General features: G+C 33.6%; 2 protein-coding genes and 1 long non-coding RNA gene across 4 annotated transcripts; 2 read left to right on the top strand and 1 right to left on the bottom strand.

Moving 5' to 3' along the window:
• The first annotated feature begins 1,302 nt into the window (after positions 1-1,302).
• On the top strand, positions 1,303-7,564 carry LOC135687165 (gluconokinase). 2 transcript variants are annotated; one of them, XM_065203661.2, is made up of 5 exons: positions 1,303-1,479; positions 2,430-2,460; positions 3,234-3,320; positions 3,619-3,662; positions 5,494-7,563. In XM_065203661.2, the coding sequence occupies exons 1-5, from the start codon at positions 1,442-1,444 to the stop codon at positions 5,840-5,842; spliced, it is 549 nt and encodes a 182-aa protein (XP_065059733.2). In that variant the 5' UTR covers positions 1,303-1,441; the 3' UTR covers positions 5,843-7,563. The 2 variants fall into 2 exon arrangements, with proteins under 2 accessions (XP_065059733.2, XP_065059734.2); XM_065203662.2 differs by lacking the exon at positions 2,430-2,460 and having other exon boundaries at positions 1,344-1,479; positions 5,494-7,564.
• Positions 7,565-8,771: 1,207 nt separating this feature from the next.
• Positions 8,772-17,260, top strand: LOC135687653 (uncharacterized). Its single transcript, XR_016145149.1, has 7 exons — positions 8,772-8,842; positions 8,950-9,038; positions 13,928-14,293; positions 14,709-15,256; positions 15,967-16,037; positions 16,803-16,892; positions 17,023-17,260. It is a non-coding gene; the product is annotated as an uncharacterized LOC135687653 (long non-coding RNA).
• LOC135687518 (acid-sensing ion channel 1-like) lies at positions 10,893-12,568 on the bottom strand. The gene has a single exon (XM_065204092.2). The coding sequence runs from the start codon at positions 12,460-12,462 to the stop codon at positions 11,011-11,013; it is 1,452 nt and encodes a 483-aa protein (XP_065060164.2). The 5' UTR covers positions 12,463-12,568; the 3' UTR covers positions 10,893-11,010.
• Positions 17,261-18,728: the final 1,468 nt, after the last annotated feature.

The following is an 18,728-nucleotide window of genomic DNA, read 5'->3' as shown; positions in this document are numbered from 1 at the left end:
AAAAATTATCAATAGGGGCCAATGACTGCCGCAGAGGCATCAACAACTAACTAAACATAGCAAGGCAAAATTGGCGAGCTCTGATTGGCTAAGAGAAAATTGTAAACAAAGCAGCTAATTGGACAAAAACGAAATTCTACCTTGCTACTAAACATGCCTCACTTCATTGCAAAGTAAAGATATTAAAGGTAATGTGTCCAGCTATAGCAAGCGACTCTGCAGGGGTTTTTAGAAACATGCGATTTTTCATGCCATCGCCCCAGTCATTACGGTCGTTCTGTTTATTTATCCTGCTGCGAGGTCAGCCTTTCATGTGAGCAGTTTTGCATTGCAAGAACACTAACCAATCGCAAATTGTTATTTTGATGGGTGGCTTGAAAGTTGGGTATACGCAGTCCTTTTATATGGACACATTACCTTTAACAAAGAAGTTGAAGTGGCACAGAATGGCATTGCTGAAGATTCTCTCTGTGAAGTATCCTTTAATAAAAATTCGTAATGAAAATGTGTAAGTATGAATTAAGAAATGTAAGTAATAATCAAGAAGTTTTACATCAAACAGCTTTTTTGATGTAAAAATAACAAATGTAAATGCTGAATCAAATAAATATTTGCCAACGGAAATTATTCTTAGAAAGGCGAAAAACGAAAAGAAGCAAATGTACAACCAGAGAGTTACTAGATTTGATCATAGAATGGAACATTTACGTGTTTGGTCTTTGGCACCAACAGTGACAAAAAGTGTCAATTTTCCAAAAGCGATCGGCAAAGAAACTTCCAGCGAGAAGAAACAAAAAATGCTGTGAAAAATTTGTTTATGATTAGAGCAGAATTTTCCTTTTGTGAAATTTCCTTACGTTAAATGTTATTGTATATTTGAGGTTCACGAACAGTTTTTTAATAGAGTATATTGGTGGTTTAGGACTTATGCGATAAACGGATAGGATTTGTCCAAAATGTCATATTTAACAGTCAATAACACCATGCAGACATTTGAGATTAGATACAAGAATGATTATTTAACAAAGACTACGTGAATAAAGTTTGCATGTAGTATTTTTGGCACACAATATGAATAAGGTTCAATGAAAGAAAAACCAAAATGTGCATGAAAGATAACATCAAGACAGTATGAACCCTGCATAATTACGTATGTAGCACTCAATCTTTATGGTGTGCGCCTAGGGGGGTACTGATATTTAGGGTAGGGGTGCACGGGTTACTTTTTCGGTCTAAAATTTGAGCGAAATTTTTTTTGGGCCAGCCAATTGTACAATTACTTTTTTGGGTTCATGAAACGCCGAATTATTTTTTGGGCCTTGAATGTGACAACAGTGGAGCCAACACACAGCCGACCACGACGCTGCTCAGGCAGCCATTCGTCCCCAGGGACAATAAAAAACCAGACAGCTATGGCTACGTCCTGAACAATGATGCAAAGATGATTCTAATTATCATGGGTGTTAGTGGGTCAGGAAAGTATGAAAACTTTATTGTTTTGTATTTTCATAGCCGTTTCCACTCGAGCCTAAATAGGCAGAGGCAATAGCCCAAATTTGCCAAAAACATATTTTTGAAATGGACCACCAGTCAAGCAAGAGCAGATTTAAGCAGCAAAGATTAGGGGGGTGTTAGATAATGACTGGATTTTGGTGCCACACCCTTCAGGTGACTAGAAAATGATGGACACTCTAATTTCAAAAATCCAGCTTTTAACTTCAAGAAAGAAGATAAGATGATAGATAAAGAAAACTTTTGCATTATTTTGTTACAACTGACCACCAAAAATGCTTTTTACCAAATCAAAACAAAATTTATCAAGGGACACAAAAATATTGAGGTTGTCACATGCACTAAACCCCCTGGTAAATCCTTCCCTGCAGTCGAGCTCCTTTTTATTTGGTGTTAGCCCCTTGCTTTTCTCAGCGCCATGTGGTGCTGCCTGTATGCACAATTGGTCCGTTTACTTGGGTTTCTCAAACATACAACATCAAAGCTCAAGTGTGGAAAAGTGCACTAATACTTGAGTTTTCACTTTTAATGTTCAAGACATTTTTAAGTTTGGAATATGTTAATTCTACACTATCTTGTTTGTGAATTACTCATAGGACAAAATTGTTTTCATACTTGGTAAACAACTCCAGTAAAGGCTTGACAGGGGGCCCAGTCAGGGTCAAAGAGAGCTAAATGCTAAATATTAGAAAATCTCCAAATGGTAGCATAAGAACAAATTAATTTTGATTGATTGACCAAATTATTTTTTGAATGATATGCTGATTTTGATATGTCTTGAAGGGTGTTCAGCCACTTAATGGCTTGTTCTTAGGGTGTTCTTGGAATGTTCAGCCTGTTCTTGAAGTGTTCAGTCTTTTAGAAACGACAATGTATGTATACACAGGCATTAAGCATGCATCTATTTTTCATTACAGAACAACTATAGGCACACTTCTTTCAGAGAAGGTAACTTTAAGCTCCTTAAAAATTTCCTAAACCTCTCTGCTTAAAATCTTTTGTGAGTAGTTTCCCGAAATCTCTTATTCAGATAATTCACTATTCTATTGCATTTCTTCTTTTCTATTGTTTTGTATATCTTCATAATTATATTATTTGCCATCTTTTGTGGTATTTATGATGAAAACTTTTTTGTTATTTTTCCGCTCAATGTTAATGTGAATTGATTGAATGTATGACATTTTCTCAGCAGAAAACTGAGAGCTTGCTGCCAAGGGGAGTTTTGTTAAGATATATTGCAGATCTTATTGCAGATCTGGTACTCATGTTAACTAGGCTTCTACAAATGATGAATGTCTTAATTTTTAACTAAGTTCAATATATCTTTAAATTTGTGGCCCACCAACCCCCTTCTCCCCCTTCCCTCAACATCTACACAAAAATAGAAAATTGATCAGGGCACTTCAAGTGGGATCATCCACAGCCAGTGCCTCCTCTTGCCACTAGCATTCATTGGTTCCAAAAGTTCCAATGCAAATTTATGCTGGTATATTGATAGGCATAAGACATGTTTGTTCAGAGTTTAGCTCACATGATAAGAAGGGTTTTAGGATTCATCTGAAGGTCCATCACATCACATCATGTCATTAACAGCCATCTAATTTCATATAAAGGTTGGTTGATTGATTTTCTATTGCTGCACCCAACCTATTCGAGTTGCCTTTTGGTCATGAGTGAAAATGAATGAGCTTTTATAACAAATATCAAACTATTTTTTTCAGATGTCTATTTTGTTTGCTGATGCTGACGATTTTCACCCATCATCGAACAAATCAAAAATGAGTTCTGGTATACCACTGACTGATGAGGTGATATTATCAATTAGCAAAGTTTATAAGCTCTTGTATTTCAATGTCTGTTATTGCCTGTTATTGAGCAAAAATTTGTTTTACGTCAAGGAGGCTAGAATAACTGGAGAGGCACAATTGTTTGAGAGCTCATGTTCATTGGAAGGAAAGGTATTTTGCAATCTTTCGTTGGGAACACATCTATGATGTTGCTGATGTATTTGGTAGCAATTATGATCACACAAAACATTTAATAAAATATTTCATAAATAGGTTCGTTTCTTTATAGTGTTATTTGTGTTATTTGTTTCGTTTTCAGGACAGAGGGCCCTGGTTGGATATATTAAAGGACATGATATCACGGTAATTTTGTTTTTCTTATGTAGAGCAAAAGTTTTTATGTATGTAGTGACAAAGCAAGAATCTTATAATATGTCAAACAGGAAAAAGGCCAGTGACTACCAAATGGTCATTCATGGTGTTTGTACATATGGTATTTCTTCATCTTTGAAAAGCATATGGAGAGGATTTCTATCATATAGCTGTTGTTATCTTGTGTTGACTTTTTTCTCAGTCTTTGTGGGTGTATATACAAGGAGCATGCTCCTCATAAGTTTTTTTCCGGACAAGTTTAGAAGACCTTTAAAGTTGTTTAAAAGAAGAACACAAAGGTTTTTGAAAATACCCCAGGAAGAATAAGAGTTTTTAAAAATACCTTTAAATTTGTTGTAATCCACTAAGAATAAAATTTAAATAGTGTCTTTAATCTTTCGCCTCCTTCAGTGATGCTAAAGGATTTGTGGTGAGAGTTGGGCCAGTCATAATGATAAAACGTCTGATAATTATTCTATCATAATAATGCTGTACCAGTCTGTGGGCATTTAACTTCCCAACGTATCTCATTTAGTTAAGTTCGCAAAATTAATTATTACTGACATACTTTTGAGAATCTGGTGGGTGACTTGAAATCCAAGGTATAACATTAACAGTTAGGAGAACCCTTGGAAGGGCAGCTTTTAGAAAAGATTTGTTTGTTTAATTCAGGGGAAACAGTCCTCCTCTTGACCTCTGTGTAGATTAACGTGCTTTTCTTTTTCTCAAATGGGTTGATAAGGAAAGAACAAATTACGTTGAGCTTATGTTGACTATATGAATCTGTTCTTAGTAAGGAAACGATTACAGGTATTTGTTAGAGGATATTTTGCCTATCCTTCCCCCCTCCTAAAAGACAGTGTTGCTACGTCTTCAAATTGAAATTTCAAACCTTCACCTATCGTGGTTTGCTGACATGGTCTAAGGTACATTCCCGAGCATAAAAGGGTGTGGCCCAATTTTGCTCCTTTTGATTTGTTTAACTTTCGATGATCTATCTCAGCCAAAACGCTAGAAATTCCAAGAATTTAAGACTACACGCGACACTGAATCACAATATCAAATGTATGAAATTTGTTTGTCTTTTCTTCCTTCTAGTTACTATTTCTATTTAAAACTCCATCTTTAAAGCATCTTCCCTAGAAGAGATATACTACATCATATCAAAAATCCATGAAACCAATTAGCATATCAAGCAACTTATACATGCCCAATGAATGGCTAGGGCATTACCCTAGGTGTTTCTTTGCCAACACCTTAGGAATAAATGAGAAATAATTACATTCTACATATCTTTTCCCAGCTTTTTGTTTTTACTGATTACTTAATTGTTTTGTTAAGCTGTGTGTTGTTTCACGCGAACCTTTATTAAATGCGTTTGCTTGTTTGGGTTAAAATTTCATGTTTTACAGGAGTGGATATGAACAAAACCGAGTGTGCTTATCTTAAATTCTAATCATGTTAAGTTGGTTTGATACGTGCCCCATGCTTTTTGGAAGCTACATGTTTAGCTACCCAACGTAGTGTACTTTAGAAATGTTATGAGATAATTGCTGTGACTGAAAATTAAAGTCTTGAAGTCCCTAACTAGCGAATAGATCTTGTTGACCACTTTTTTGGCACAAAATAAGCCATGCAAGTTTAGTTAAGTAATTGCATTTTGAAAAATCAAAGTTCTGCTGTTTGTCTGATACTGAAATTGTATTTCTCAATGTATTTAATTCTAAATTCATGCGGCGAAATTATAAAACAAGAGTCGTCTGATCGTGGAAGAGTTGATTCAATTTTTGTTGTGATAAGAAAGTTTCTTCTTCATTCATAGCTGGGATTCAGAAGGCACTGATGCTATTTTGGCATGCTCTGCATTAAAGAAGTCTTACAGGAACCATTTGCTATCAGGATTGAACCAAATAACTGCACATCATTCACAAAACGATGTATTAAGAACAGGAATATTTGTTTTTCTAAAAGGCTCTTTGGAGTGCATTCATAGACGCATGTCCCAAAGAAAAGACCACTTTATGCCTCAAGCATTGTTACAATCACAGTTCAAGGACTTAGAAGAGCCTGATCCAGAAGAAGAAAACGTTATCACTGTCAATGTTAGTTCTAGTACTGATGAAATTGTTAATTATATAGAATTGAAAATGCAGAGTTTTGTTAAATTTTGATAATACGTTATAAGGAGAGATTTTAGATATCTTCCCACTCCTTTTAGAGTTTAAGACCCTTGTTTCATACTCCTTAAATACTTAGTAAGTTGATATTTTTTGTCTCTAACAAACTCTTTATCAAATATAGAAATATCCATTGCATCGGGGCAATGATTTTCTGACTTTGTAAACTGCTTGATAACACAAAAATTTGTTGGGTTGTAGCCTCTACCCACTTCTTTCAAAATATGTGAAAATCCTTGGACCTACTTTTCTAAGGTTATAATTGAATCAAAGAATTAATGCCATGTCCATGTATATGCTAAGGAGATTTATCGTGTAAAATTTATGATCCAAAGGTCGACCATACAACCTTCTTATATCTACGACCGACCATACAAGTTTTCTTATATCAAATGTTTGTTTACAATCGTCTTAGATGTATGCCCATAAAAAGAATCTAACTTAAAATCGTACAAATCATCTCTTTTATAACATTTGCAAAGAGTGTTGAAAAAAAGCATGGGCAAGAAATAATGTTATTTAATAAGTATAATCTTAGGCCTTTCTTTCAAGCATATATTTGAAACCAAAGATAAATGTTTGTATATACGTTGTGTATAAGAAGTATATAAATTATTAACGAATAGTTTTGTATTTTGTCTTCCTTTTTGGTATACGATCTCTCAATACACCCCTGTTGATGCAACCAATTTAACTGTTCTCCATTGTATTGTTTCAGTATTCAATCTACCTTGAATTTTCATAATTCTCAAAATTTTTAGCCATTACGTCTTTCAAATCTTAATATTGGCAGATAGACTTATTTTCGCTAAAAATCTTGTAATTCAGCAACCATTTAAAGGAATGTTTCTTGTTTCAATAAAAAAAAATTTTATCTTCTTATTAATGTTTAATCCTCTGGATTTCTCTTACTTCCTATATGGTTCTTTTCATGTTTTTATATAATAATTTTATCAACGACATCGTGAAGATTGGACTTTAACGCTTCAATTTTCTGTGCTTGTGGAAGTTGCTTGAGGTGAATCACAATTGAGAACTGTGACCTTAAAGACAACAGTGTCGCATTGAAATGAGCTGTTGTTGTAATGAGCTTTTACAAGGTTATTAGCTTTTTTGGAATATATGCTATACTAAATAAAAACGGACAACATTAATTTGCATTTGAACTAATGCTGATTAAAATGCATTAAAGTTGCTCCGTGGTATCTAAAACGAAAGTATTGCAATTTTTTGCTAGGAATATTCTGAAGCTTTGTTGCTAGAAATTAAAGGATTGGTGTAATGATTCGTGCAGCTTCTTTTGTTTAACAGTGAAATGTTTTTCCACTGTTCAAACTTGATGCTGGCTCTTTACAATTTTTGGTCTAGATTGGACGCGCATATTATCGATTCGCATGTCTAATGTTGTTAAATTGCAAGGGTTCTTCTGGTTTCAGCACTTTATCTATAATATATTTAGTTTCTTGATTGAGGCGCTCTCTCTTTTAGTTAACTTATCTAGAGAAGTGCTTCATTTTTTTTCATTTTATAATATTTGTACAGGTTAAAGGTTCATACATATGTTTTTCAACCTGACCTGTTTAAAAGATTAAAATAAGAGCTAACAACTATGTTATAATACTAGTAACAAAAGAAATTGACCAATCAAACCTAATTTACAATATTTAATAATACTAAGGCTATAAAAAGTGAACGTAAAGATGAAATAAAAGTTGTCCCCGACTTCGTAATCAATCTATGCTATAAAAAATCATGTAATGTCCACTCATTTGATTTGATATAGTTTTCTAACCTTCCTATTTAAATCACTCTCGCATTGTATTTGTATTTGATATGTAATTGCTTAAGTTTTGTTTGTAAGATGAACAGATACCCAAATGAAACTTAAAAAACTTGAATATCCCCGCTATTAGTAATTAGCTAGACAAACTTTATTAAGCATTACGCTAATACTTGTCATTGCAATTTTTTTTAATGAGACCAGTTATGTGATGCTCTTTATTGCCATGTCTTGTTTTAATATTTGAGTAAAAGAAAGTTTAAATAATATCAATTTTGAATATGCATTAGGAATAACAAAGAAAATTGCTATGATTAATTTAATATTTAGTAATACGTCATAAAGTTTGGAGCTCTTGACTGGCTACAATTCAAGCTCTTTGCTTCATTATATTTGTCAAATTCTAAGTATTTTTTGTGAATAAATCTATCAACTTATTTTGTTTCATTCTCTTTCTGCTCACTGTCCGTCATCGCTTTGTCTGTTTCAAAAGTCCAAAATATTTTTGTATTTTCTTTTAACTTTTACTCCAAATTTACCGGCTCATTCTATTAAACCAGTTTTTAACGCTAAATATTCTAACGAAAGAAACCTAGCATAGATCGATTCGATGCGAGATTTTACATAATTGCTTCATTCATTTGATCTAGATTGCTGATTAGCTATAAGGAAATTTTTTTTTCCGTATTTATGTTACGTTTAATTAACTTGGGTCTCCTGTGAGCTGATGGCTCCGTGTTGTGATAGGATGCATCCCAATTCAAGATGGAATAAAAGACGTTGAAAGAAAAACATCGTAGAATTTAAGAAACACTTTTAGCAGTGCTTGTTAAGGTTTCTTGCAGAACTTCCTAATGTTTTGGAGATCAAATTTAACTTACAAAATTCACTGGACAGTGCAGTTTGTGCCATGAAGATTTACAGGAATTTCAAAGAATGTAATATTCATTAGTAATGATTGACATTTTCATCGTGTTCATCTAGTGTTTGATCCAGCATCAAAAAGTAGAAATTCGTAGCAATTAAGTGAAATCCAAGTCAACATCAATATTTTTAGAAGAAGAGAGAAGAAAATAAGGGCCAAGTAGGGGCTTTGCTTCACTGATTCCATTGATCGCGAGAAAGTCTTCGAGCTGAGGAGGAGGATTTCCCGGGAACCTTTGCAAAAATGAAGCATGTTGAAAAAATGGCGACGGAATAAAAAAACCTTCAAGGTAGAGAGAAAAAAGGTTTTTTAGATTTCTTGAAGTTTTGTAAGGCTTCAATAATATTTATGGTATAATTATCGGTTTTTGTGCTAATTGTCTTTCTTTTTCTTTAGAGTAAAGTCACAATTTCACTCAGGCTTGGGAAGAAATAGGATCGAAGAGCTTTGGTTTGGCCAATTGTCTGAAGGATTTAAAATGTTAGGTGAGTGTAGGCTGGAAACATGTTTACTTTGCTTACTGTTATGCATAAGCACTAACAAAAATATTTGTCATGAAGAAGGTCATTGTATTGTAATCGTTTTTATTTTAATAACAAATGTTCAAAAAAGGAACAAAATTTCAGCCATAGTGGGCCGGAGCCGTCTCTGTAAGCATTCCATTAATAAGGGAGTTGTCTGTGGCTTTTTTCCAGAAAGCATTGCTTTTATACCAATTTGCTCCTTATTATCTTTTGGACCAACTTTATACCAACTTTCACCCTGTGCACAATATTCACATTATTCTTAACAACAATCCAACATTTCGAAGAAGACCTCTCATAACTCAGGGCTGGTTTATCTTCATTAACCTTTTCATTAACCTCCCATCACTTTCATATCACAATATACCCTTCTTCTCACAAGCTTGGATTTCCTTATTTGATGTAATACCTGTGTAGCATTCAAATCGTTGTGTCAAACGTTCATGAACCTTGGCAAACAGTTTATTTCGTGTATATAGAATTGGAAATTATCGTTCTTTGAAATAGCAAAATTGAGACAGTCTTGTGAGACATAAAATTATGCAAAAGTGTCCTAATGCTTGGCTATTTAAGAATGTGCTTCTGTTATTGTGACCAAAGTTTTGTTTACAACAGAAAATGGACACCAGAGATGCTCTGTACATCCTTGGGCACGGCCTTAGGTTCAAAGTTAGACTGCTTGACAGTTATGATGTAACGATATAAAGTATAATATAATATGATATAATATAATATAATGTAATATGATATGATATAATATAATATAATATAATATAATATAATATAATATAATATAATATAATATAATATAATGTAATGTAATGTAATGTAATGTAATGTAATGTAATATAATATAATATAATATAATATAATATAATATAATGTAATGTAATGTAATGTAATGTAATGTAATGTAATGTAATGTAATATAATATGATATGATATGATATGATATGATATGATATGATATAATATAATAAAATATAATATAATATAATATAATATAATATAATATAATATGATATGATATGATATGATATGATATGATATGATATGATATGATATGATATGATATGATATGATATGATATGATATGATATGATATGATATGATATGATATGATATGATATGATATGATATGATATGATATGATATGATATGATATGATATGATATGATATGATATGATATGATATGATATGATATGATATGATATGATATGATATGATATGATATGATATGATATGATATGATATGATATGATATGATATGATATGATATGATATGATATGATATGATATGATATGATATGATATGATATGATATGATATGATATGATATGATATGATATGATATGATATGATATGATATGATATGATATGATATGATATGATATGATATGATATGATATGATATGATATGATATGATATGATATGATATGATATGATATGATATGATATGATATGATATGATATGATATGATATGATATGATATGATATGATATGATATGATATGATATGATATGATATGATATGATATGATATGATATGATATGATATGATATGATATGATATGATATGATATGATATGATATGATATGATATGATATGATATGATATGATATGATATGATATGATATGATATGATATGATATGATATGATATGATATGATATGATATGATATGATATGATATGATATGATATGATATAATATAATATAATATAATATAATATAATATAATATGATAAAATATAATATAATATATAATTAATAAAGTATAATATAATATGTGATATGATATGATATAAGCTATCAAATTTATCATTACTAATGTCATTGTTCAGTAACTACTCAAGTTTCCATCCATTCCCACATCTCTGATGCCCTGGTCCCCAATTGATGGTCGCCAATTCAAGGTCTGTGTCTCTTGATTACCCATCAAGGTGACCAATGCGTTTATGACAACGACCAAAAATTGCTGTGCAAATGAATGTCAGTAACTCGCAAATTGAGAAGAATGAGGCACCAATGAAAAGCCCGAGTGACCCGCCGATACCACCAGCCAGCGTACAAGGCATCATAGCTGGTGTCTCCACAACTTTCTGGTAGCTTAAAGATGTGAAGTAAACTTTTAGCTGCAAAAAATTGGAAGAAATAAAATCCTTTGACAAATTGGTTCGATTTAATACCTTGGAAAGAACTTGCTTGTAATACTGCATGTCTGCTTCACTGGGCCATTGAGAGCTCGTCGCAGTAAGTTTGAAAGTTTCTTCGTAACATGGTAACGGACAATCACAAAATACCTTGTTTGCAGTTAGATTTGCGTAAAACTCTCGCCCACAGGCAGCAGGGTCTTTTGAAATGTTTCTTGGCAGAGAGGGGAATTTTTTCCCTTTTTGCTCTAAATGGTAAAGCACTGAAGCCTCAACTATGCCACAGCTCTCATAAAGTTTCAAATGAAAGCAAGATTTTAAGCAATTATGGACATGATAACGGCCTGGGTATATCAAGTCTTCGTCCCTATTAACGCATTGAGATTTGTACGGCTTTTGCTCTCGAAGCATGATCTTTTGTTCTATTGATATATGTGTCTGAGTCCCTGGTTCAACGGCAAGCCAGTCATTAGCTGGGTAAGGGAAGACATCCTGTGGATGCACCTTCACAAATACACCAGCTCCATTATCAAATGGCAGGAGCCTCATATAATCGTCTTGATTCAGGTACAGAGTTAAAAGGAGTCCTCCGAACGGCCCCACAACAACCTGGGTGTACTTACCGTCTGGGTTGAACGTCTTACAAAATCCAGACTCCAAGCCATAAAAATAATCTTTAAAGTCACTTTGGTTGCAAGTTTTGAAATGCCCAAATCTACACCAACCCTCGATGGATTCTAGAAAAAGCGTATCTGAAGCCGACTGCGTGGCTTTTGCAGTTGAAAAACTGCCTTGATCCATAAAAGATTTTGCATTAGGAAAATTCATCAGATTTACTACCGCTCCCTTCTCTAAACTATGGTTCAAAATATGCTGAAAACGCGCCTCCAGGTCCTCGACCAGATTGCCAACCTTACTTCTTTGAAAGTTGTTTGCATTGCAAATGGTGACGCTGGGAAACTTAGCCGTATGATTTGCACACTCTTCTATTAGCAAATATGTTCGGTACTTCAAGTATTCTCCAGCAAGGCTATAAATATTGGCGACGCTTGCAGCACAGAGAGCAATTATTACTGAACTCCATAGAAGTTTCAGACTCCAATGTTTTGATGCCGCAATTTTTGAAAGTCCATGGATAGTGGAATTTGCCAAGTAAGATCGTAGTGCCATTTCCGTTAGTTGGCTTTTGACATTTGAATTCTCCTCAGATTTCTTCGTATTGTGCTCCATCCCCAACTCTGTCTCGTTTACAAACTATTTCTTTTAATCAGATAAATCTATCCTTGTGCTAAGAAAGTATTTTATGTGAATTAACGTCTCCTCGACGGGTCTTTAAAGAACTGAGCCAGAGCTCAAATGATGTACATTTTTAGTGACTCTCAAGAATAATAGACAGCTGGAGAGAAACAGCTGCTTTTAATTACGACTTTTCGCGTTTAAAAACTACTAAAAATTGTGTATTTTGTATTTAACAGAAAAAATAAAGTTTTGTTTCATAATAGCACACCATTTGCCTTGGAAACCAAATGCACACAAACAAAGAAATTTCACCCAAAAGTAGTTTTACGTGCAAACTACAAATCAACGTCTCTGCTTATATGACAAAAAACTAATTTTAGTTAATGATTGTCTAAAGATCAAACGCAATACTGAATAAACAACAGTGATTCAATCCTTAATATTTAAAAACAAATTTAATTATTGTCAACTGACTCCTTTTAGTTTTCTTGCGCCTGTAGGTACACATGCAATAACATCAAACTTTTCAGTCGTTATTGCCGCAGATGTCCATTTTACATACTTGAAGCATATGTTATAGTCATCATAAGTGCGAAATGGCGATGTTCGGTGCAATAAGTCATATTTATTTAACTTTTTAGATTACCATGTTTGATATCCTACAACGAGCCTAATAAATGAATAGTGAGAGTGGGATATCACTAAATATCACACAATTAGTACCTATTGCACTCATAGGATTTTTACAAGAAGAAAAGAGATACTGAAGGAGATTTTAATGACTTTATATTTTGTAACAAATATCTATAAAAAAATAAGACCGTAAAGTGCACCACGCAGAGAAAAAAGTGAAGAAAAAGCTAGATTCATGGCACAACAACGCTATTTTAAACTTAATGTTACCTATGAGAGTGTCTAATTTAAAAACATATATTGTGCCCTAACGAGATAATTTCTTTCTTAGAGTTTTTTAAGATACAAAAATATATAAAACTTTTATATTGACGATTTCTTGATAAATCAAAAGAGAAATGTACAGTTGGTTCGTTAAAAAGGTCCTAACAAGCAAGTAGTTTTAATAAAACCAGTCGGCTAGACCTTTCAGTGGCCTAGAAGTTACCAAGAATGGCCAAACAAATTTGGATTTTTTCATTGATGAAATTCGAACATGTGATGAATTGCTGATGAAGAAATGTAATTAATTTTCATTGTAACTTTGAAGAATATTTTATATTCATATACTAGATTTTAGACTTTTACCTGTCAGTTTTTATAAAAATGAATTTCTGTTTTAATCTCTCGTCAACTTGGTTTGCATTTGTGTGCAGATATTTTTAGCAATGTTATTTTCTGTCAGATTTTATTTTTATTCTTCACCTGAACTTTATTTATTCTTTTCTATATTATCAGGGCTCTGTGCATTTCTTGTAATTTTTCATTTTTATTTTATCGACAGTGCACGGAAGCTAATTGGAATGAATGTATCACACACAACTTTGATAAGTAAAGATTGTTGGAGCCCATTGAGCGAGCTGCAATTGGAACAGATCAGAATCGTTCAAGGAAGAAGAAAACCCCAACTGTATCAAAAAGAGATGATGGAAGTTCTAAGAAAAGTACGAGGAAACACGGTATCAGCTCTGTGTAAGGAAACCGACTGTTTGATAAATGGAATACACCGAGTATTTGATGGAGAATATAGTCAAGCCTTTCCTGTGTTTACAGAGTAAGAAAGAAATGAGAGACTTTCAAGAAAGAGGTTATAGAGACTGACGATCTGCTAGAATTGAATTCTTCCGAGAAAATGGCGTTTAAGAACGATGTAAGTTGTTGCTTTTATTCATGTAACCACAAATTTAAAACTAAATTACCTTTTTTAATTTTTACCTATTAATTATTTTTGAGGGATTTTTAGAATTTTCTTGCCTAAATTGTTTGCCGTTCTTTGCTATTAAAACATGCTGATGAAATTATTTGCTCGTTTTTGTGGTAAGTTCGAGGTTATTCTCATAGGTTTAACCTTGGACTTTGTAGTATTTGCTGTCACTTTTTATATAAATGAATCTTCTGTTTTGATCTCTCGTCAACTTGGTTTGCATTTGTGTGCAAATATTTTTCTCAATGTTATTTTCTGTCAGATTTTATTTTTATTCTTTACCTGAACTTTTTTTATTCTTTTCTATATTATCAGGGCTCTGTGCATTTCTTGTAATTTTTCATTTTTATTTTATCGACAGTGCACGGAAGCTAATTGGAATGAATGTATCACACACAACTTTGATAAGTAAAGATTGTTGGAGTCCATTGAGCGAGCTGCAATCGGAACAGATCAGAATTGTTTAAGGAAGAAGAAAACCCCAACTGTATCCAAAAGAGATGATGGAAGTTATAAGAAAAGTACGAGGAAACACGGTATCAGCTCTGTGTAAGGAAACCGAATGAATGTGGCAGACGCAACTATCATAAGAAAAGATTGTTGGAGTCCATATAGTGAGCTGCAATCGGAACAGATCAGAATTGTTCAAGGAAGAAGAAAACCCCAACTGTATTAAAAAGAGATGATGGAAGTTCTAAGAAAAGTACGAGGAAACACGGTATCAGCTCGGTGTAAGGAAACCGACCGTTTGATAAGGGGAATACACCGAGTATTTCATGGAGAATATAGTCAAGCCTTTCCTGTGCTTACAGAGTAAGAAAGAAATGAAAGACTTTCAAGAAAGAGGTTAAAGAGACTGACGATCTGCTAGAATTGAATTCTTCCGAGAGAATGGCGTTTAAGAGCGATGTAAGTTGTTGCTTTTATTTGTGTAACCGCAAATTTAACGATTGATCTTCAAGTGATTCAATAAGTTCTTGATTGTTATTGTTTGAATCATTGATTACATTTGGTAGTAGAATGTGTGATTCATTGAACTTTCATGTTCTTAAATCCTGGATTCTCTTGATAAGCTGTTTCGCTTCCTTCTTTTTTGCCTTCAAGAAATATCATGTCCTGCATTTTTATCCTCACCTTTGATGGACCTTAATTGTCAATTGCCATTTCTTTAACCTGTTCTTACATCCGGTATAATGTACCATGTTTTGTTAAGCTACCTGTTTTATTTTATGTTTGGGATAAATTTCCATTTTCGTTTTTACTAAAACGTTTTTCCAAAGGAGAGTTGCTTTTTATATCTTTTTTGTAAATTAAGCATTTATTTTTTTAAGGTTTTAAGTGCATGTTATTTTTTTGACCGAGCCTTAAATACAGATTTTGTTGACTAAATGTTGTTCTTCTATACACATTCTCTCAAAATAATTATGTGATTTTTGAAAACATAACAAAACTTTTACTTATTCATTATCTTTAGACAAAATAATTTACATTAATTTTTAGTTACTTCAGACAAAACAATCGACGTTAATCGATGTGAAGTAGAGATCTTTCATGTTTAACCATGGTATATTGAATTTATTTAAAAAATGTGCTTCTTTTTATATTTGCTTTTTTTCCAGGAATGCAGAACAAAACTGGTCAATAGTCTGGAATAACATTTAACTCGATAGAACATCTTAGCAAAATGATGGTAAGTTGAAATTTCATTTATTTCCAATATGAAGCGTACTTGAGACCCACGCCGTCCAAACTATTCGAACCTTCTATAGAGGCACCGCCCCTTCTATAGAGGCACCGCCCCTTCTATAGAGGTATCACCCCTTTTATAGGGAAAAGAAACTTTCTGAAGAGACATCGAATCGGACCCTTTACAGTAGCGGCAACCTTTCTAGGGAGAAAATAATCTATTTAAGTGTCAACCATCTGTAGGGGTACTAAAGGGTCAAAAGGCACTTCAAGGGGCAGCTAATACTGTTGAGGGTATCAACCCCCCTAAGTGATAATCAAAGCTTCTTACTTTAGCTGGTATCAACTTTTTGTAGGGCAGCCTTTCTTTACAGAGCACCACACCTTCGTTAGTGTCACAAAACCTTCTTAAGAGTAGGCTAATCATGATTTAAGGCTGCATGTTTACTATGGAGATGTAGATTCGTTGAATTAACATTCTTAAGAATTAAAAGAGGTTAAAAACCCCTTTTGAAAGGCAGACAAGGTGTACGGGGGAAACCGTGCCTTGTGGAACAGAACTACTATCAAACCCAGTATGGTGTTTTAAATCTTTTACCGGAGGTATTAAACCCACTATAGAGGTTACAAACCTGCTGCGGGACTTTAGACCTTCAGACTTCAGGGATTTGCTATTAACTTGTTCTTTTCTATTTGTGAATTAGCAGTTCAATGATTATTTGTTATCAATGCAAAATATATTAACTTTTAAATTTTCCTTATTTTGCAGCTACACGACACTTGTTTTTTCATGAAGCAAACAAAAAGGATTCGTGTTGTTGTTTCTTAGAAGATGGTTGAAGGATCCTAAGATTCCAAGGTAACAGCTTCAAAATATTTTAGTCTGTTTGCTGGTCGTAATATTGGTTCATTGTTAAATTCGTTGCTGAGTTTTGTATTGCCTGTCGTCTTCATCACTGTTGACAACCTTCTCTGTATTATTTTCAAAGGACAATTGTTCTGAGGAATGATGTCAAATGCGAAGACGCACAAGAAGAAGATGCACAAGAAGAAGGTGCACAAGACGAATATGCACAAGAAGATGTTCACAAGACGATGTTCACAAGAAGATGAGCAGAGAAGATGGACTGAAGTACTCTTGAGAAAATGGAAGATTGTTATTAAAGCCTTACATGTATACACAAATAAGATTGTGAATGGATTAGAAATGCAGTATTTGCTGGCAAGTTATTGGTTGCAAAACGCTCATTAGAGCAAATTTTGGTAATTTCCCTGTGGGTATGCTTGATGGCATTTTGATACTTTACAAAAAGTTCCATCCTTTTGCGCGTTTGGAGAAGTAAGCGTGAAAAGGGTCATTTGAAGGATCTAAAGCGCGTAGGTTTTCACGTTGGGCAAGGTAAAGTGGTTACTGGAATGTCTTTGTGCATGTATCGACACTTTCAGTATTGGACAGTGATAGGCAACTGTTGGTTCACTCTGTTTAAATATGCTTGCCAGCATTGACTGTATTTTTTCTCCACCATATCATAGGGGAAAGGTCGTTTGAGCAGCTTTTTCTTAAGCCCAACCATGTCTTTTTCAATTTTAAGGTCCAGTTAAGATGAGGCTAAGGTGCGAATAGGCTCTATAGTTAACATAATTTCTAATTTGATTTTTATGAAAATGATAACTGCTTGTGCTTTATACCAACAAAGTTTCCCTAAAACAATTCTTAGTTTACTTATTGGAAAAGTTTTTAAGGGAGGTAAAAACTATTTTGCTAATCACCTAGCCTATCACTATTTTTGCTTTATCAGCTGGAAAATACTTAAGCAAAAATGAAGAAAATTTGTATAACCGTATCATAGGTTCCGCGATTGCATTAAGAATTTAGGCACCTTGATTTATTAGAACTGTTTCCTTACATCCATTTCTATCCATAACCCTGACTCTTACTCCGATGTTTTTTCTAGATTGTTTTCAACAAGATCGTAATAAGGATAGGAATCAACAATCTATATTTGCAAAGACAAATATCATGATTAAGTTTGAATTTAGGATCATGAACTATTTTGCAAAGAAAAAAAATTGTAGTAAGTAAGGAAAAGCTGCTTAAATGACCAACTTAGAACTTCCTACCAGCCAGCTGAATTTCGCTTTAAAGGGATGGGACCCTCAAGTCTTTAGGCTAAATTGCTGTGACGTCATGTGCCTGTAGCCTGGTGCCTGTGCTTCAAACTGGATCAAAGATGTTACACTGATGTTACGAAACCAATGTATGCCTTGCAGATGGACAGACACTCGCCATTTACAATCAGATTTCAGTTTGGAAAATAAAAGGAAGTCGTGAAAGAATTCTTCCCCAGGGATGTTAACAGGAGGGTCGTGAGAGCAATTTTTGACAGCAACAAGAATGGCACCTAGAACTGGTGAACGGACAAAGGCAACATGGACTAAGGACCACTTGTTCAAAGGATGTTCAATTCATATACACCCTCTCTTCAACTCTCTCTCTGATATCAAACTATAATTCTTTTAGTCTTTTCTTACTCGTATTTCCTTCCATCTTTCTTTCTATTATTTCTTGCCCCTTAAGTTTTTGGTACAATAAGATTCAACATACTTGTCCTATTGGTATTTACGCGTCCTATTGATGTCTAAAGAAAAGCAAGTGTTCACCAAACATATGAGATTTATTAACATTTCGTTCATT

This window comes from Rhopilema esculentum, chromosome 20, assembly GCF_057945365.1.
Source record: "Rhopilema esculentum isolate cy_ngs chromosome 20, ASM5794536v1, whole genome shotgun sequence".
NCBI classification, from domain to species: domain Eukaryota; kingdom Metazoa; phylum Cnidaria; class Scyphozoa; order Rhizostomeae; family Rhizostomatidae; genus Rhopilema; species Rhopilema esculentum.
Note: the sequence above shows the minus strand (reverse complement) of the source record. Positions and strands in the feature narration are given on the sequence as shown.

Coding starts and splice junctions, on each gene's coding strand:
- LOC135687165 (XM_065203661.2), top strand. CDS start 1,442: ATGATTCTAATTATCATGGGTGTTAGTGGGTCAGGAAA. Junction 2,461..3,233: donor GCACACTTCTTTCAGAGAAG/GTAACTTTAAGC, acceptor TATTTTTTTCAG/ATGTCTATTTTGTTTGCTGA. Junction 3,321..3,618: donor GTATACCACTGACTGATGAG/GTGATATTATCA, acceptor TTTCGTTTTCAG/GACAGAGGGCCCTGGTTGGA.
- LOC135687518 (XM_065204092.2), bottom strand. CDS start 12,462: ATGGAGCACAATACGAAGAAATCTGAGGAGAATTCAAATGTCAAAAGC.